The sequence below is a fragment of the Neltuma alba genome, unplaced genomic scaffold (genome assembly GCF_004799145.2).
Source record: "Neltuma alba isolate B1F8T4 unplaced genomic scaffold, ASM479914v2 tig00011968_pilon, whole genome shotgun sequence".
Lineage (NCBI taxonomy): Eukaryota > Viridiplantae > Streptophyta > Magnoliopsida > Fabales > Fabaceae > Neltuma > Neltuma alba.
The window spans coordinates 137,919-159,715 of NW_021636543.1; the positions used below are offsets into that span (position 1 = coordinate 137,919).

Here is a 21,797-nt window from a genome sequence, read left to right on the forward strand (position 1 = left end):
CCATTACACGTAATAGGAATATTTAAAAAAAAAAAAGGTTATAAACTTGAAAAACTAAGTATATTGAGATATAATACCTATGACAAAATCTAATCTCTAACTAGCTTCTTTTTTTAGCTGATAATTAGTTTTTGTGTGTGTTTATACGGAATAAACACTTCGCTGCAATTTTTAAAGGCCACAATGTTCATAAAGGGATTTGTAACCTGACCTCATCACATTGAGTCAAGTAATGCAAGGGAAGAAAAGCAATAATGGTGACTCCAAATTTGGTGTGGGTGATGAAGAATCATGCATGGTCATGGATCGATGTGGAAATAAAGAATCGTTGTTGTATGAGAAAAACTAAAGTTGGATTGCCTTTCACATAACGACAAGGAAAAAGCAAGTAAGACCATTTTCAACCCAAACTTTCAATAAAGTTGGATGGATCCATATGAACGTTTTTATGAACGGGTATCAATCCTTGCTCCTTAGCCTCTTTTCAAAACCAGATTCCAATCTTGTTCATTTTGGTTTCATGCCCTTCATTTTGATGCGTATCTAACGCATTAATTCCAATTAAGAGTTACGAGTACTTACGAAGAAAATTCGAGTGGGCCTTTCATCTATGAAAGTTTAAAGTGATCAGCCATCGCGTGATGCATAATTTATAAATAGTGCTGTAATTGTTTTTGTAAGTTAGTTACGTAGTTTTTAAATTCTAATTATAATATGTATGCAATTTTTTTACAATTTTTATAAAATATTTAACATATCAAAATTACAATTAAATTAAGCTTCAAGGTGTGGTGTTCACTTTTGTTTCCTCTGTAATTGCATGCTAAGCAGATTTTACATTATCGGTAACTCAATAAAACTATAAATAAAATGGCAAAAACAAAACCAATTTACTATGAGAATGGTATGTTGACTACTCTTATCTTCTGAACGGGAGGGAAAGGATATTTCTCATCAAGATGGTGGGATTACAGGCGTCTTTGGCTCATGATTGGCCCAATAATGATGACGGCCTTATCTACCCTCTCGCTTTCTCTTCTTGATACTTTTTTTTTTTTTTGCATTACGATCGAAATTTTTAAAAACACTCATCCACACAATTCAGAAAAAAAAAATTCTCGTAAATATACTTTTTAAAGAATTCCATGGCCATACAAAAAAATGCTTAGTATCGTTTAGACGGTAATAAGACTCTAATAGTAAAATGCTCGAATATAAAACTTTGTGTTAAATAATTTATATTGACCATTGGTCGCTTAGTCAAGTGGTATATGTGCGGGTGTAGGGTATATATGTTACGGGTTAGATCCTGCCCTCTTATAACTGGGGAAAAAAAATCATATTGAGGATATTAAAAAATTTTATTTGTCGCTAAGTGTGTAGATTTGGCTTTGTATAGAGTCCAATAACATTATATAATTTATTAAACTGACTCTATCTAGTAGGATAAGATTTTATTATTGTTGTTAAGTGTGTGTACAGATCCAATTCATTGTTGCACTTTAGTGGGTTTTTTTTTTTTTGGGGCCTCAATGAACTTTAGTGTTTAAGAGTGCGATTGTTAAATTTCTAGTGTTATAGTTTATTTATATGTATCCTCCACGTGGTATTATTTTTTAGGGAAAATGGCAATTAGGTCTCACTAAAGGGAATTAAATACAAAAAGGTCCCTTGAAATCATGAAATTATTTTAAAGTTCCAAAAAAAATTTTGCATTAAATTTTATTTATTTGACAAACCAGCAGCGATAGTTGTCAATCCTTGCACCCTGAGTTGTCAACCACTGCTCTTTCAGTTGTCAATACAAACTTTAAAAAAAAAAGAAAGGTAATTTGGTAATTAAACAAATAAAATTTATTGCAAAAAGGTCCTTTGGGACTTTAGAATAATTTCATGATTTTAAGAGACCTTTTTATATTTAATTCTCTTAATTGAGACCTAATTACAATTCTCCCTGTTTTTTATCAGGTGATGTATCACATCAAAAGATCTAGACAATCTCCACAGCACTGCGAGTTTTTTTTTTTTTTCCTTTTTCTGACCACACACAGTACTGCAGGTTTGTTCTTGTTTGGTGGAGGTATCTACTCATATTTTTTTTATTTTAATTATAAAATCTTATTTATAATCTTTAAATAAAATTTTATAATTAAAATGGGAGGTAGTAATTCGCAATAAGCTATATTTATATTAGGCCCTGCTGAGGGGGCAGCAGACAGATTTAAGATGCCCTTTAAATCACGAACTGGATTTTGGCAATAATTTAACTTATTCTTTAAATAAATAAATAAAACCACAAAAAATGAATGGCAGAGTAACGAGGGCAACAAGAGGTCCTCAAGATCGTCTGAAAAGATGACTAGATTATTAAAGGCCATTTTATTTAAGATTAAAAAATGATTTTAGTCGGGTTAAGTATGATGAGACTGTCTGGAGTATGAAGGAATTGTTTAAAGAATTTAAGCTAAATATGGGCGAAATGTGTTAGGAATAATTCATAAAAAAATTAATACGAGTAACTTTTTCTATCAAAATCTTCATGATTAGCTTAACCTTCTCCTAAAAAGTTAAGTATTCAACTTAACTAAAACCATATTTTAAATTCTAAACAAATTGGTTCTAAATTTACTTTAAACATCTGGTTTTTGGCACTGCCGGCGCACAAGATTTATAAGCTATTTCAGCATGTTTTATTAATTAAAATAAAAATTTAAATATCATTTAATTTTATCTTAAAATTTAATAATTTTTTAACGTTATTATTGTGTAATATATGCTCAATATGAGACTGTTATTATGAATAATAAATGAATGTGCAATTATATATTCAATTGAAAATTTTAATGATATAAGACTTACAAATAAGACAAATAAAATATTCTCTATTTACTCTGTAAATAGAATTAGACGAGTTAGATTATAAGTAAAGAGAGGGAGTTAAAATCTTAAGAAATAAAAAAATTTATCTTACTTGATTTTTTTTTTTGGGGGGCTGATCATCTTACTAGATTATAAGTAAAAAATTGATTTTTTTTTTTTAACCCGAGCAAGGCCTACTTTTCTAATATTTATTTATGGTATGTTTTCAAACTTATTATTAAAATTTGTAAAATAAAATAAAATTAATTTGAACTTTCACATTAAAATTACTATATGTATTTCAAAAGTAATCCGACCTGGCAGAAATTGTAGAAACAAAACAGGCAACTGGTTAGAAAACTTTGTAAGAAATTAGCTTTCTAGAAAGAGATTCTGCTTGGCCTTTTTTTGACCAGCAAGATATTCTGCTTCGCTGATGCTAAGAATAAGAAGCAAGACTGCTGCAGTGCTGCATACCTGAAAAAGGTAAGGTGGTCAATAAAAATACTTGGAAAAGGTAACCGATAAGAGAAAGCGTGGAGCATGAAAGTGAAGCTCGTGTAATTGCTAATTACCATAATTGCCCAGCATTTATTTGTCATTTTACTGCTTTTCTTTATTACCGGACGATATTTGCCCCATACATATTTATCATTTTCATGCTTTATTGAATGGCCACTTATGTGTGGGCATATGATTAAGCCCTGCCCTTCTGACATCCCACTGCGACACTTCCTCTCTGTTTTTTTTTTTTTTGTCTCAGTCAAAGTGAACTTCAATTTAAAAAAAGTTGAAATTCAAAGTTCAAACGCAATAAATGGGCCCCCCGAGGTTTCAGTTTACGGTTTCACATTGAAGGACCCGCATATGTTACACGCATGTGGGCTGTGGACTAGGGTGTGTTTGAATAGAAACCAAACCATAGTTTCAGAAGTATTTTTACGGATTACGAAATAAATATATGGAGGAGATTATCTCGTTTTACGAAAAAGTGTTTCTGAAACCACGGTTTGGGGATACCCAAACAGGTCCTAGTCGTGCATGCAACATCAAATCCAATGTGAGGGCAATCCTACAAGCAACGTGTCCAATAAATACTGAGTCAATTTAACAAGTGTTGGTCCAAGTAAAAAAGACTTAGCTACCTTAAATATCATGTTCTGAGTTTGATTCTTGGGACGGTATGTATGGAACAAACACTGTTGGGAAGGATCTCCGTTACGGTACCTAACAGTATCCCGAGAAATTAGTCTCTCACTGTTCGGGTGAGAGAATACTCTGAGTAACAAAAAAAAAACTCATAACTTATATAATCGTGAGTTTAAATAATAAAATTTTCTGTAAAGATTTTATTGGTAAGTATTAAGCAATCTCTAAGTACCTTTATAAGCATTCTTTAACCATGAATCCATGCTTATACAATATCAGCAAATTTTTATTTTAGTTTCAAACGTGGGACCTCAGTTCATTTTATTTTGTAAGTTTATAATTTTTTTTGATTGTATGTAATAAAAGAGTTTCCATCCATATGGTAGTTTGTGATGCAAATAATTCAGTGAGACATTTTAAAAATTAATAAATATATATTAAAAATAATTAATTTAATAATTTTTTAATTTATATAAACGGCTTTTATATATATAACTAGAGTTGAACGTATGCGAGATTTTTATTTGTATGAATTAGAATTATTTTGCCCCTAGAATATAAATAGCGAGGCCATCATCAACAATCGGCCCCTTGACGGTTATGGTGACGCGATAAACAGTTACATAGCTGTGCTTCCGTGATTTTACCTCACCACACCTTTCTATTGTAGTATTGTTTCCCATTGAAAACAATCACAAAATGAAGGCCGTGTTATAGCTTTTTTTTTTTTTCCAATCCCCTATAAAAAATACCCTGACTTGGTAAAATTCAACCTAAATATATCTTATTTCATTGTAAGAATAACAGTTTTTTTTTTGGCCTGAAACAATAACAGTTTATTATTACGTAGCCTGGATAAGCTAAGTGGTGGCCGGAATCAAATGGTAGTTACAACCCAACACAAAGTATTGTAAATAATAGGCACTGGGCTCAACAAGTTGCTGGTATTAAAAAGGGAGTCAACGGCAGAGTCGACATAAACAATTTGAACTATCCATGACAGATGCTGCGTATTATACAAACTCATTCAACAATACTAATATAATCGCAGAGTAATTGAACCTGCAAAGGCAATGATTTCATGTCCAAGTGCAGAGTTAGGGTGCTTCCAGGAAGATGAAGAGCAAAGAGCAAATGACGAAGGTTATATGCGAAGTGATAGACTTCCTGTTCAGCTTCCCCCAAGATGAAGAATGATGTGGAAACATCGATAGGGGCCCCCCTTCCTTTTGAATATAATAAAGACTTTATTGACCGTGATACACGTTTGCCCCGGAAGACGCAGTCTGTACAAGTATATATAAGTTGAATTTTGATGGTTAATTTCTTACCATTCACAGGAGATCGTAACATAAATACCAAACAGACAGGGTCCCTCGTTAATTCAGATCCTGTGCGTGAGAATAAGGGGATAGACAGGTTACAGAAACAGAGGAAGATGGCGAGAACTCCAAGCTGCGACAAAAGTGGTCTGAAGAAAGGAACGTGGACGCCAGAGGAAGACAGGAAGCTAATTGCGTATGTTACTAGGTACGGCTGCTGGAATTGGCGCCAACTTCCCAAGTATGCTGGTACTTCATCTACTATAACTGAGCTTCTCTTCCCTTTCATCTGTCCTCCTATCGAGTATCGACCTCTGATTCAATAGCTCAATCATGTCCAGGCCTGGCAAGGTGTGGAAAAAGTTGCAGACTTCGATGGCTGAATTACCTGAGGCCCAACGTCAAAAGAGGCGATTACACTCCTGAAGAAGAGCAGCTTATCATCCAACTGCACCACCAGCTGGGAAACAGGTCCTTCGAATGTGACCCCTCCTCCATAGTTTGTGTGTTCTCAAAGTCAATACGCGCATTAATTTTACAGTCAAGGACTGTCGTTAATACTAGAATGATCTACCATTAGACTAATTATAACTAAACTGAAATGCCAATATATAATTCCAATGCAGATGGTCCGCGATTGCTGCAAAGCTGCCAGGGAGAACAGACAACGACATAAAGAACTACTGGCACACGAATCTCAAGAAGCGGGTTCAAGACAAGTCGGGAAAACCGGCCCGAGTTGAAGAGAAGGAGCCATCATCAGGTGAAAGAATGCAAGTTAACGATGCTGCTGGGGCTTGTGATGATAATAATCAGATCGGGGGGGAAACAAGCCGTCGGCCGTCGCCTGATCAGTCGTCGTCGAGTGTAACGACGGAGACCACAACAGGAGGCAGCAGCGAATCCCGTTTGATAGTGGAAGATGATGATGAGTTTGCTTTTCTGAATGATGCATTGGCAGACGTGAATTTCTGGACAGATCCCTATGTGGCTGACATTTTCTGTGACCCTACGCAAACAGCGTCTCTGGCCCCTTCGTTAACCGATCAATTCGATTACTTTACTCCTGATCCGTTGTGTGATGCAATGCTCTGGACTCAAAATTATGTTTACGATCAGTGTCCCGGCTTATTCTCATGAATATATAATACATTCAAATATGTTGTACTGTTCACGGGCCTTTATATATATGTGTGTATTTTTATACTACCTCCTACCCCTAATAGTTAATATAAAATTTATTTAATTTTTATTCTGACTCTAAATAGAAGATCCTAATTAATTTTGTTTCTCATGCTTTTTTTAAAAAAAATAGTCATTTTAATAATGATAGTTCTAACCAATAAATTGATTAATAAGAATATTTAAAAAAAACACATTTATTATCAATAATTAAATTAATTATTTTTTTAATCTATTTAAATTTTTTCAGTTACATCTTATATTTAGGATCGTCCTTATATATCCGTATAAAAAAAATTTGATTTGATGGCACCCCATTCTTTCATTACCATGGCCAATAATGATACAAACTTTTGCGCCCTTTATCCCGATTCCTGATGCAGTGACGTTATCACCGCGTGACAATTAGGGCCTGTTTGGTCTGAGTGTAGGGGAGACAGGGGATGGTAAGGCGAGGAAGTGTAGGGAAAGTTTTACCTTACATGGTTTGGTTTTTTTTTCTTTTTTAAAAACACACCGGTGCAAAAAAAGTACAATTTCGCCTCCTATTTTATCTGGATTTATGAACCGAGGGAAAAAAAATGGGCCATACTTGTGTGGTTGGGCTAACCAGACGAGTATGGCTCATATAATCATTTGATCAACTTCAACTTAGCCAGGTGAATATATGGTCACACACTAATCTGTTTTAGTGGGAAACAAACGAGTATGCAATTATGGCTCTCTCATGCTCGTCTATTATATAACAGACAAATATGTTACTCCTATCTGCTTCTTTTCAGTTAATGTCTTCTTCTAAACAGATAAAAATAATATAACTTGTAGTAGTGCAGGGGAGGTAGAGATATCTAATGATCTCTTATTTAGTTTAAGAGAGGGAGAAGAGGATAGTAATGATTAATTTATTATTTTATCCTTACATATTAATTTGTATTTTTATTTATATATTACATAAATTAATTTACATCTTAATTCAAATTACATAATTTAATCAAAACTTAGTCTTGTCAATATGTCTATTAGACAATTGGTACAGTAATTTTTTATTCTAATTGACATGATAATATATTTCAAACAATGAAATTAACAAATTTACTTTGCTTTTTGATAAAATGAAATCTTCGTTCTCTCTTAGCTATGCTTTTTTCTTCCTGCTTTAAAACATGTTTTAGTTAATAAAATAATATTTTTATAAAAATTAATTGATTTAAAAAATATAATTTTTCATTGTAATAATATTTATAAAAAATAATTTTCACTTAATTTTCATTAAAAGGAAAAAGAATGGATGGATATAAAAATGATTTATAGATATAGAAAAAGAAAATCTTAATAAAGATAAAATTAAAATTTTTTGACAATTTAACACATTTTTTGATATGTTCAGAGTATATTACAAATGGCTTTATATGAATAAATTCAATGAGCCGAATTTGTACAAGCTGCCTCAGGAATTATTTATGTGGGTCCCTGTGTGTTATATTGCCCTATAAACGAGTAGAGCACTAAGTTAAAATTAGTTCAATTTTTTTTTTTGCTTTTCGCAGCTAATTATTGCTACGCTTTCTTACCAATTATTATCATTATTACTACTACTACTCTAAATCCCGCCCATTTGGATGGGAGTCAAGGCGAATCAGTTACATATTTTAGAGTAACTGAAGATTCAAGCTAATGATCAGACTCAACTCACCGGGAACATGCCATCTGTTTGGTTTGTATATACCATCGTTGATTCTTTTGCAAGACATCTTTCAGAAAATTTTAACACTTTCATCATCTGTGAAATGTTTTGCAAAATTGAGGTAGCTAGTAATTATTATGCCTTTTTTCCAAAGAAATATCCTTAAAAATAGTGTTTTTAATTAATGAAGAGGGCAAAAGAGAAGAGTATTCAATGAAGAAGGCAAATCTATCTCTGTGTATGTGTGTGTGTGGGGGGGGTGAAAACGCAGAGATTCTGCTGGGGTGCTCCGTCAAAATCAGCTCCCAGGAAAGAACCCTTTTTTTTTGTTTGGGTGATGCGTCGGGAAAGAGGAAAGCAAGCCAGCTGAGTGCTTAATCATCAGACTGCGTCACTTGCCTTAACGAGGTAGGACCCCGAACTAGAAGACCATGGGAGATACCATCAACGATTTGGCATGTGCAATTTGATTGATTTCCCCTCTAAAATTAGGTAACTGTCAGTCATGTTCAGTATTCGAACTGGCGCTTAATCAGAGTTTTGACTCGTATGGTCAGTAAGAAAATGTTAAGGTCAAAGAATGAAAAATTAGGACCGGACAAAAAAGTAATGTAAATTAAGGGGGAAAACAGTAAAAAAGTTAAATTAAAGGATATGTGATCGTACTACCTGTGAAAATCAAGCAAACGCGTTTGCTTAATCAATTATTATTCACAATCATTAGTTATATATGGATCGCCCGTTTAGCAATTTATGATACCATAGTGGCTAAGGGAGTGTTTGGATAAAAACCAAACCATGGTTTCAGAAGTGCTTTTACGGATTACGAAGTAAATATGTGGAGGAGGTTACCTCGTTTTGCGGAAAAGTGCTTCTGAAACCATGGTTTTAGAGTACCCAAACAGGTCCTAAAACTTTACTAGTAATCTAATAAAAAACACTCAACAAGTCATCACGTGATTACAAAATATTAGTTTAGACTTTAGAGAGTCACTTACACCTGTTCGCATTTCTAAAATTAGAAAACTGATTAAATATCTGAACATGATAGCAATTAAAACTGCTAGCAGTTGCTTAGTGCTAACACATGATTTTCGGTTGCAAAGTATAATAATTAGTGAGAGATTTGGGCTAAATGGCGCCGCGGGCACCTCTTTACTTCCATCAGTAATTTTAAAGAAGACTTTAACATTATTGAGTTATGGCCAAAAAAAAAATCTCTCCATGAAGTCCTCCCCGAAATATAATCTAAAGAAATCCCCAAAAAGAAAATATTTCTGCATCTGTCCCTAATAAAAATAACTCCTCCTGCATTGCACCGGCGGATTCCTATTTATAAATGACTAAGATGTTACGTTAAATTATTCGTTTTACTGGATTGTAGATAAATCCAACACCTCATTATATTTGAAAGTATTATTCCATAAAACTAAACACGTGCTCATTATGGAAATTATAAATTTGTTCCATATATATATACACCGCACGGATATTCTACGGTAATTAATTTTCTCATTTGAAACGAAACCATTTGACCAATGCAAGTTGAGCTCGTTAACTAGACTTGGCTAATAACTTTCATTAGTCAAACAAGAAGAAGGAGGACTTTCTTAATTTTCACACCCGCCCGTTCGCATTTGTCCGTTTTTCCGTTGATCACCAGTACTTAATGACCTAACCAACTCACCTGGCTATTAATCTTTTCATTTAACAAAGACGTTAACTTAATTGATTACGAATTATTATTAATAATAGGTGACAGCTGTCTACACATTTTTTATGCATTTTTTGGAAAATGATCCTTCTAGTTCTCTATCTTCGGACAATATAACAATATATTCAATGAACACTGCCCATGTGCTTTTGATTCCCGTAAGATTCCCGCGTAATTATAAAGAAGGTTGATCCCCAGTCCTCTTCCTTGTTGACCCGCAATAGGACACCTATTGCCAATTAATTAATTCTTGTCCCGCTCTGTGTATTTTTCAAAGCACGGATCATTAAATAAATTTTCCACATTTATTGGGAAATACTATGTATTAAATAGTACTCCTTAATCTATCACTGAATCACATCACTGCTGTGACGTCACACGCTCGCCCCAGCTTTCTCCCCGTTTAATTCCCGCCGCGGATGAACTCAAGTTCAGGGAGTGTTTGGATAGAAACTAAACCATGGTTTCAGAAGTGCTTTTACGGATTACGAAATAAATATGCGAAGAAGATTATCTCGTTTTACGAAAAAATACTTCTGAAATTATAATTTTTTTTCCAAACACTCCCTTAGTATACGGAAAACAGAGGAGAGAAATTTTTTTTTTTTAACACGCTTACTTTAAATTTAAAAGAAGTAAGATTTTAACATTTTAATAAAAAATATAATATACAAAAGTAATAAAAATTAATTAATTTTTTAAACAAGCTTATTAATTTTTTGTTTGCCCTCTTTCCTCTTTCACTTTCCTTATGCTAAAAGGACTCTTAGAGGAGTTTAAAAACACTTACAAATAATTTTAAAAAATATTTTATGTATGTCATGATAACATTTTTCTCACATGTTCACCTTGAATATCATAAAATTACCTTTAAAAAAATAATCCAAATACTTCTTTTATTTTAAGTCCGTGCGGGGGGCTATTTAAGGATTTACTCGTATTATTTAGAGTCTAACATGTAACTGAAAATTATTACAGGCTCATATTCTTATTATAAGACTCTTCTATGTATTTTTAACATAATATATTTTATTTGAAGCATTAAATTTTCACCTGATACTCCTCATTAACTATAAAATTTTATAATTAATCAAATAAATCCTTCTAACTAATCACACTTGTCAAAAGCGATTTTAAAATTTTTAACCAAACAACTAATTTTATTTTTTTCATTTATATAAAATTATCAATTGGTCTTTATATACACTTTTTTTTTGGTCCAAAAGAATTGGTGGTTATATATACGGTTCGAAGAAGGATAAGATTAAAAGCTATATTAACCAAAGAAAATTTAAGACCAAAAGCCAAGACATGACTAGATGAAAATAAAAAAAAAATTACATTATGAGAAAGAATTTCCCCAAAAATAAATAGAAGGACAAACAGGAACATGATGTATTATTGGGGGCCCAAAATCAACAACATGATTAACGAGCAAGACAGTCAAAGTATAAATATTGAGGGGTCATGCACATGAAGTCCATGTCACAATGGCGCCATCCTCTACGCGTGCGAATACTAATTCTAGGACTTCCGATTTTGACTGTCAAAATCATACGCGGCCAAATACATACATCATGAAACGGTAAAAGGATTATTATTAAAGTGTAATATTCCTGTCCAATTTAAATCAAATTATGTTAAAAAGTAATATAATATTATTAACTTTTAGTGAAGTATCTTAAGATTATAAAAACTTCAACGGTATCTTATACTACCAGCAATACTTAATTTAAGAGTTACATAATTAATTTAGAAGGATTGAAAAAAATTAAATAACCTAGTTATTAATAACAAATATGAATTGATTTTCCTATACCACCATTTGTAGTCATGATTAATTACTTTTGAATGGAAAACCTTAATATATATGATTAATAGAGATACTTTAACTAATAAATTATAAATTTGAGAGACAAAATTAATGAGGCCTTATATTTAGAACTGAATTCAAATCCCTACCAACTCTTATACTAAGACATCATTTAAATCTGCTTATTTAAATACTTATAAATACTACCTCCGGTCCTTATTATAAGACCCCGTTTGACTTTTTGTTTGGTTCTAATTATAAGACCCCAATCCATTTTGTCTCTCATATTTATGCATTTTTTTCCAAAATAATCCTTCTAATAATGATAGTTCTAGCCAATATACTTAATTAGCAAGGATATTTTAGAAATGACAACACTTATTTATTACAAATAACTAACTTAACTTACTTCCTTAATCTCTTCAAATAAGTCAACTGGATCTTATAATTAAGACCGGAGGTAGTATATTTTATGCAAATCGAAACTAAGCTCTCATTTGCACGCCTTCGCATGTGCAGATTTAAATTTTCCGTTCCTTCGGCCTTTTTGCGGTCTTGGCATTCAGAGGGGTCATCTCGGACAAGTCAAGTGACGGGCCACACATCCTCTACCGGATTTCTTTAAATAATTGCATTCTAACCAAACGTTTAAGCATCGGCACACAAAAAATGGCCAAATTACTTCAATAATTTGGTTTCTGATCAATGCATTCACAGATGCAGGCAAAGGGACTCCCATCTTTCAGTTTAAACAGTGATTCCAAAATATTCTCATGGGAGTTTTCACGAGGACTCATCAGCCCAGACTATTGTTGGCAATTAAAGAAACAGCCTTTTAATAAATCAATGACTGGCTTATCAAATAACACCTTCGACATTACGCCAGTAGATTTCTATTTATAAATCACCGTGTCGTATAATTAATACATCCATGATGAGTTGTTTCCTTATATTGGTTGATGTATTTGATTGATGATTCGGCGGGGCGGGCAGATTAAAGAAATTAACATTACTGTTCCATAAAAAGAGGAATTACCGTTATAATAAAATTCCGAGTCAGAAGGTGAGTCGATAGGTTGAATAGGACCTCACCTCTGCAATCTGGGTTCCTGCTTTCTTCCTCCTCTTCTTCCTTCTGATAAGCTTCTGGGTTTCCTCCTGTCTTCTTCGCGATAACGACAACACCACATGGTGGAAACAAGGGTTGATCCAAAACACCACGTTTGATCAAGAGTGTGATAAGAAGAAAAGAAGACTCACCAGAAAGGGGAAAAAATGGTTAAAAAAGGGAGTGACGTGTGGGGATATTTGATTTTCAAGGATGCTTCCAGTTCCACATTGACCGTTTCTCCTTGAATGGCTGCCATTTCGTTCGCAGGTAAAAACGCATTGACCCCGCCACCCCGAGTCACACAACCGTGGTCCCAAAACGACACATGTGGCCACGCCGTTTTTCAGATTGGTCGGAAGCTGGACGTGGCATTGGGCATTACCAACGATTGCCCTTTTCAGTTTTCGCTTCCTCACATTAAATGGTACCACCATAATGTCGTGACCAAAACAGCGTATACGCGTTTTGTTTTAATTACCAATTTCGATGATAATAATATTAAAAAAATACGTGTTTAAATTGAACTGGCTGTGTCCTAGCTCATTTTGTATATCTGAAACATAAAATAATGGATATTTTTTATTTAATAATTTTGAATTCATTACTTCAAGATTGTCTCACAATATCAGAATAATCATCTTTCAAAGGATTAAAATTAAAAAATTTGCGATATAGAAAACGTGTGTTTGTGTTTTTAAAGGAACGAAAAATTGAATCACCGAATCACATATGTTAATAATCATTTTCACTATTTCAAAATGTGTTACCCTATGGTCTTTGTTTTGTTTCAAAAATAATTATCGCTTTTAAAATTTCAATGAAACACTAATTCATGTTGAACCATTTTACGCTTCGTTAGTGAAAATCATGGTTAGTGAGTGAAAAAAGGTGTTTTTATTTAAACAAAATAAATAATCGAATATTTGGTTAATCAAAGTAGAATTCGCAAGAACCCAGACTGTTTGACAGCCTTTGTAAATTGGTATGCACGTAAGTTTAGATTTTATTACATGTGTTTTGGTATGCAGAAATCAGAAAGGATAAACTTAATTGTTAGTTGTTAGTTTTGCCAAAATGGCAAGAATGCACAATTTACCATATCTCTCTAACGACTGCGTACTGCAAAACTTTTGAACCAAATATAAAATATTCCGTCAGCTTTTAATGTAAGATCTAGTTAACTAATTTGATTAGATTAAAAAAATTATGTAAGTTAGTTAATTATAAAAAATGTGACATGTTTTTCTTAAAATACCATAATCATCTTTCTTAATATTTTTTCTTCTTTTACTTGATTATAGTTGACGAAGTATCCATAGAGGTAATTTAAAAAATTGATAAATATGATAAATGAATCTTATATTTAGAATCAAAACTAATCTAATAATTAAGTCCTGTATTAAAAACAACGGAGTAAAATAGAAATTAAAGAGGAAAGGATAGACATCGTTGGCCTAATCATGCAAGGAATCCTCGAGATGAATGATTCCTCTCTCGTTGTCCTCGAGATGAATGATTCCTCTCTCGTTGTCCAGAAACGGACAAAATGGCTTCCGCCCCATATTAACAGATACGTATTTGATTTTACTTAGTGGCTTAGTGCATTACTTACTTTATAAATACGCCTTTCATCACGTTTCTCGACTGTCTCTGTTTTTTTTTTTAAATGAAAAAGGACAATATATTATCTGAAAAGTCAGTCATAGGAATCTATAAGTTCTGTTTTATTGTGGGCGAAACACATTGACTTCTCTTCCATAGGTTGCTTTTTTTCATTAAAGAACAGAGACGATTGCTGAATGTAATATATATACACATCATTCAATAAAATTGAGCATATTATTAAATTGAATGAAATATCTTTAATAATTTTGCAATATGTGGGAACCAGGCACAAGTGACTTGAACAGGATGGTATTACATGAACAAACATTTGGGGAAGGAACACAGAGATATGAAAATACAAGTACCCGTGGTGACGTGAGGTGCGGGGGCTAGGGAGAGGATGGAGGGGGATGCAATGTGAATTCAACACAGAGATGTGCCAACAACTTTGGATGAGATGCGAGGCAGCTGTGAACACAAAACCTTCAATAACACCACATTCAATTATTGGAACTCTGAAAGGAGCCAAATTAAGCACTGGGATTATATGGCCCTGTCGCACGGGACCCTCCTCTTCTCCACCACCACATTTTCCTTGTCCCTTTCCCTCCCCCTCTTTTTCTCACACCTCCTCTATTCCTCTGAATTATTTTCCTCCACACACATCATCCACGTGTCTCACGCAACGGCTTTTTTGCCCCTCAAAAAAGCAGAAATAAACCCGAATATCTACCCGCTTCGTCTTATTTCGTACGTTCCTCTGTACCCATTTTTACTGCGGTGCTCTGTCCCCCCGTGTATACTGGGAGTACGTAGAAACCCAGTGAAAAAAATAATTAAATTGTGGAGTTATTTGTGTTCATCTATAAGAGAGTCGAAACAAGAAACGGAAGATTAACTTTCCCAAGTCAAGTTGTAACGACCTTGCCTCCTTTTTCACTTCTTGGTTTGCCTCTCGCGCGAGGATCGTACGATCCCCATGCGGTCATAAACTCAATTCAATACACCATATATCGTATTTTAGATGCAGAACGGATTATGACATCAATCTCACGACTTATGTAATTGATTACTTGGATTAGGAAGAGAGCAGAAGCGGGAACATATTACTAGTCCCCAGGAATCTTGAAAACGTTTCTGCTGCTCTCCCGTTTCGAATCTCTTAACCTTGATCTCATGTTCCGTCATTTAAGTGACAGGACCATGTGGGAGATGGCTTGGCCCTGCCCTTTTGTCTGCCTCAGACACTTTCTATTTTCTACGGCTGATATGCACCAGCCCGTCAGGGCCATCCATGAACTCGGTCGGTGGTCTTGACTGGAAATTAATACAAGAAATTAATTAGGGCGCAGCTTGGAATGGAGACCATTCGATTTGTCCACTTAACTATAAAGATATTTGGATAAGAATAAAACTATAGTTTTAAAAGTGTTTTTACGACATACGAAGTAATTATATAAAAGAGTTTGTCTCGATTTGTTAAAAAGTGTTTCTGAAAAGTAACTATAAGGTTACCCAAACACCTTTTATAGAACAAAAATTTGCCCAAACAGCATGATATAAATGTCATAAATGGTATAAAAATATAGGGTTTTTTCAGATAAAGTTTCCATCATTGATGCTTTTAACACGCGTAAATTTTTTTCTTGAAAGATTATAATTTAATCTTTTCGATTTTATATGATTTGAACTCTTGGAGATCATGCCCGAGCAATTATTTCCACAAATCATTGGAAATAATTTAAAACAAGCCTGAGTGATGACTTTACTCCTCCATCACATACGCATGGGGGTAACATAAAAAAAAAAAAAAGAATAAAAAAACTTGAGAGCAAAATAAAATAACTGGACCCGGGAATATTATAATTAAATGATAAAACTCGCTGAAATCTATTCTGACTTAACCAAAATTGTTTTGCGCGAAATGATTTTTTTGAATTCCTGATATTTATTATTTATTGGGATTATCGAAAATAACTCTTGCCTATTTACTTTAAGATAATAAAATATGATAAATATAATTATTAAATAATAATTATAACGATATAATTCAATCATTAAAACAGGACATTGGTGACGATCGAAGTCATGAACTCAGCAAAGCAAGGGCAATAATCATAAAGATGTCAGTGTGTTCTCGTTTTTTTTTTTTTGTCACGGAAAAAGTGGAAATACAAGCAAAAGCATTAACCCAAGCTGAATATATTTATAATATCCAAGCAAAAAATGAATGGGAAGAGTTTCGCAGATGCTTCAACGTGTAAAGTTGGAACTTAAAAGTTAAAGGCTATGTCATAATTCATAGATGGGTAGAAAAGTACCAAGGAAGTGATAGAAACCGAATTATAATATAAAAAGTGATTTTATAATATAAAATAAAATAAAATTTTTAGAGATATCCGGAAAAAAACCTCTTAGAGATAACTTTGTGACGTTCCCGAGGTTGTTACCATGCCACAGATCCCAATCGAACAGCTGGGCATCTGATCTGGCTACCCGTTAATGCGTCCCCAGGGTTTTTCAAAACGTCAACCTCAGTCTGGCTGGTTGTTTGCTCGAGTTATTGTTAGTTAAGGATAAAAAAATACTCCTTCTTTTTCAAATCGTAAATTTCAGATAATTAATTTATAGATAATAAATAAATAATTATAATTGGTTAAAGACACTCCCTCTATTTTATTTATAAGTTTTAAGTTTGAAAAAAATGTGATTCATTTTATAAATTTCAACTTAAATCTATCTTAACATTGAATATTTTTTTTAATTTGCCTTTAATTAGTTCTTTCTTATCATATTTTTTTCCACACTCTCTTTTATTATTGTTTTTGTTTATTATAAAAATATTTAAAAACAAAAATATATTTCTAACCTATTTAAGGACAAACTGTATTAAATCCTAAGACAAAAAAAATAAATAAAAATAAAAAATAAAAAAATTGTATTGAATTTTAAAACAAACTCAAATTAAAACTTATAAAATAGAAAATATTTTTTTAAAACAAAATTGAAGCTCTATAAATATAAATAGAGGAGGAGAAAGTAAAACACATGAGGCGCTCCTTTAAACACTAAAGTGAACACTTGGACTTTTTGGGCCATATAGAGGAAAATTTTAAAAAAAAAAAAAGAGGGGGACGATGACATGGAAGTTTCCCGTTAGGTTCCCGGAAGATGAGTGACGCAGGGGCAGAGGCCCCTTTTAACCTTACTGCTCTTCCCATCTCCTACATCGGAGTCGCCGAGTGAATCTTGTGAGAGGGACCTTTTTGTTCCCGTGTGAATCCCCCATGCTTTCCTTTTAATTTTTATGGGGTATGAATCACGTTCCCGATTCTGAACGCGAGGCGGATATATAAATCCCCCCCTCCTTTGAAAAGTTGGATGGTCAGAGGCAAACAAGATTAGGCTCACCCCTCTCTCCCCATCTCTCTGTCTATAGCTATTATAACTCGTAGCTAGCTATTATCTCCAGAGTCCGGAGAGCCAAACAATGGTGAGAACGCCTTCGTATGACAAAAGTGGACTGAAAAAAGGGACCTGGACCCCCGAGGAAGACAGCAAGCTAATTGCCTATGTTACTCGGTATGGCTGCTGGAATTGGCGCCAACTCCCCAGGTTTGCAGGTAATTTAATTTATTGAATTAGCCTTCAACATCACATGTAACTCCACGACGTGTTTGTTTCTGAAAGCGCTTACATATGCATGTGTACTGTGTGATGTGGGTTACAGGACTGGCGAGGTGTGGGAAGAGTTGCAGACTGAGATGGATGAATTATCTGAGACCCAACATCAGAAGAGGCAATTACACTCCTCAAGAAGAGGACATTATCATTGAACTGCACAAACAGCTGGGCAATAGGTATATATATGTCCCGCCCCGATCGATCGGCTTCATCCGTTCTCCGCATAAATTCAAATTAATTAATTAATTCGATGGAAATATATTGCAGATGGTCCTCCATTGCTGCACATTTGCCCGGAAGAACCGATAACGAAATAAAGAACCACTGGCACACCAACCTGAAGAAGCGATTTCAACATAACTCGAGCGACACCCATAAATCTAAAAGGTCAGAAGATACTTCCACTTCCAAACAACACCACAGTGGTTCTTCTCACTCATCTTCTCCTCCAGAATCTGCTTCTTCCCAGATCGAAATCCTGGATTCTAGCCCATTGTCTCCCCAGTCATCATCCTCATCTGCCACGCCTTCCTCTTCCCTAAATTCAAGTCTGGAACATGACTTATCTTTCCTCGATGCTCTCCCTGAGCCTGATACCCAAGGTCTCTGGACCCACCTTAATCTGGACGACATCTTTCGCCATCCAACAGAAACAATGCCAGTGCTCTCTCCTCCTCAAACTTCATCTATTCCTCGAACCATGCTTGTGGACGATGATTTTGCTTTCCTGGATTCACTTCCCCAGGCACCATTTGACAGTTCTCTGATAGACGCACAAATGGCTGACGTGTCTTACCCAACGCAATCACAGGCACCCTTGGGCGCTGAATTAGAATATCTTTATCCCCTTTATGATCTAGATCTCTGGAGTCAAGGCACCGATTTGTATGTATGAGGGGGGAAAACCGAAAAAGCACATATTAGCTTATTGAATAAGCACGAAAAATTATTACATCAGGGGAAGCTGTGAACTTCGCTTTTTGTGATTTACAGTGCCTGATGAGCAATAATTAGTCTGAGGTGTCGTCACGTGTGAACGATGTGACATTTTCGCGCTCAGTTGAGTGTTTGTGTGTATATGTATGTATGTGTGTTTGTCAATTTGTAATTGTAACTATAAAATAATAGGACATCTCGAGTTTTTCACTGACCTCGTCAACCACTTTGCTGTGATAAAATTCATTAAACCTCTGGAAGTGATACTCTCCAACGAGCCTAACTTAAATTCACTCCTTTTTAATATAAGGCAAATTCTAGAAGTTGTCTGTTGTTAATGTAAAACACCTATTTAAACTTAGTTAAATATTTATGAATTATTTATGAAAAAAATACTTTTGTACCTAAATTTGTCACCTTATCTGGATGGCATGCATGTTTGGTAAGTGATTATAATAATTTGACAAAGTGATTATAATTTCTGAAGAAACCGGGATTTTTAACTAACTTCAATTATGAACTTTTTTTTTTTAATTAATGTGCGTAATTCAGTTATAGTTATCTTATGGCTTCAATATCTCAGTAGAGAGAGAAAAAGATAAAAGATGGGGAGTGGGGACTGGGGACATTAACAAGACTCACTTATATACAATATATACATATTTATATATATAGACACACCACTCTTTCTTATTCTTGACTGAAGATATTCTTCCTCAGTTTAAAATATCGGACTATTATATATCTGGCCATCGATGTGGATGTGGGTAGTTTTCTTTGAAATCTTTCCAGCTTTTATATTCTGCCTGTTGTCTGTTCTTTGGTTATATATATAGCCCTAACCTTGTGTATTTTTCTTCGTTCACATAATATAATTGATTATGATTGATTAGCGAAGTCTCAGCAATGGCCGATTATACTCTCACGGCGAATGGGTTTTACCAAACTGTCATTCTGAATTGAGCAGTTGTCGCTTTGTACTAGCCCCCCTTTGTAAGTAGCCGTTTTATTTGAATAGATTTATCTTTTCACTTAAAAAAAATATATATCTAATTGATTATGTTATCAAAATATTATCAGACTATTTTCAAATGATGATATAGCACGAGATTTCATACAAGAGTGGCGGGTGGCACTGCGATTAGAATAACTTCTTGTTGACAATGTTGTAAATACGTGTTTAACAAATATATTATCAAGAATTTTCAAAATTCAATAGCTTCCCTAAACTCTGATGAGTGATCTTATTAGCAGTAACAGTACTTTTTGTGTGAACAGTTGTTGTCCACATCCGAATATCTTGTTCGGTGTTTCTTTTCTTATTTAAAGGCAAAATACGGCGGAGGATGGATGGAGTTCGAATTATATACGTAATATCCATTTGTAATCATGAATTAAAGAAAGGAAAGGAGGCGCACGGCCTTAAATGGAAGTGGAATGATGTGAGAAGTGTATGGATATTTTCCCCTTCTTTTGTGGCCGCGAAGATAGAAGGATAATAAGGATTTCTCGTGACTGGGACGTCAAAATCAGTCACTACATAATTTTCTCCTCAAATCCCCATCTCTTTGGGCCTTTTTGTCCTTCATATATTGTTGGTCTAGCATAACCACGGTCCACCCTGGTTCGGCCTGGTTTATATACGCATGTTATTTTTTCTTTAAAAAAAAATCCTATTTTGCGTACTTCAGAAATATATTTTCTTTAAAATTAGGAATACTCAATTAATCATTATTTATTCTTTTATTTATCATCTGATGAATAATCCAAGCATGCATGACTCGATCATTAAAAACGATGGTCTGGGCGATTAAAAAGAAATCGAAGAGAGAAGCACTTGTCACGCATGTGTATATAACGACAAAAAATTCCCAACAATCATCGAGTATCTTTACAGATTTTAATTGACAGACAAAGGATCTTGTGCAGATGTAAATATATTATGAATCCAAAGGGCGAGCCCATATAGAATCAGAAAGTCGTAAAACTGAAGAGAGAACGATGGGGGTGGGATGAGCGAGGAAGAGGTCAAATAATGATCACAGCAACAGGACTTAGTTGGCACTTGACACAGAATGGCATTGTTTGTTTAACCCAACAAACGCAGTTTTAAAAAACACGTGATGAATAAGGTTGTTCAATAAAACAACAAATATGAGCATCGTGTGCCCTTGGAAGTTTTGTTTTTTTTTGAATGGGGTGAGGGGCCACGTGGGGGATGCGACTGCCCAGAACGTTCCCAGGTCAACACTGGATAGTTAAAATAATGATGATGGACACACTTTACCTGCAGAAGTTAAGGTAGTAATTAGAGAGGACGCGCTTTGGCAGAAGTGGGAACCCCTATTACTTTTCAATTCAAAGCGCGTGTCCATACACACAGCCGCCATAATTGATTAATTCACTTGTTTACTACTCTGTGTATCCCAATTCAAAGTTTCTGGCATGTGATTCACATATGATGATATGAAGCTGCATTTGATTTTTTTTTAAAAAAAAACATAAGAATAATTAATTCCACCTGGACATACATCGTATTCCCTTCTTCCTTGTTATTGGGGGGGGGGGGGAACACCACTGAAACTGAGCGGACTTCGAACTCAACATTGTGTCTTTTTTTTTTTGGGGGGGGGGTGTTTAAAGTACACAACCATGGTTTGTTTGTTTTTTTTTCTCAGAACTCAACCTCGTCAGTTGTTAGAACCCGGATAAAGCCTATACAAATTGACCCGAATGAG

The 21,797-nt window shown here is 34.3% G+C and overlaps 2 protein-coding genes across 2 annotated transcripts; both read left to right on the forward strand.

Moving 5' to 3' along the window:
* The first annotated feature begins 5,296 nt into the window (after nucleotides 1-5,296).
* Nucleotides 5,297-6,470, forward strand: LOC114720159 (transcription factor MYB14-like). Its single transcript, XM_028905781.1, has 3 exons — nucleotides 5,297-5,579; nucleotides 5,672-5,801; nucleotides 5,957-6,470. Exons 1-3 carry the CDS (start codon nucleotides 5,324-5,326, stop codon nucleotides 6,468-6,470), a joined length of 900 nt encoding a protein of 299 aa, XP_028761614.1. The 5' UTR covers nucleotides 5,297-5,323.
* Nucleotides 6,471-17,832: 11,362 nt separating this feature from the next.
* Nucleotides 17,833-19,267, forward strand: LOC114720115 (transcription factor MYB4-like). The gene is made up of 3 exons (XM_028905727.1): nucleotides 17,833-18,062; nucleotides 18,170-18,299; nucleotides 18,391-19,267. The coding sequence occupies exons 1-3, from the start codon at nucleotides 17,930-17,932 to the stop codon at nucleotides 19,016-19,018; spliced, it is 891 nt and encodes a 296-aa protein (XP_028761560.1). The 5' UTR covers nucleotides 17,833-17,929; the 3' UTR covers nucleotides 19,019-19,267.
* Nucleotides 19,268-21,797: the final 2,530 nt, after the last annotated feature.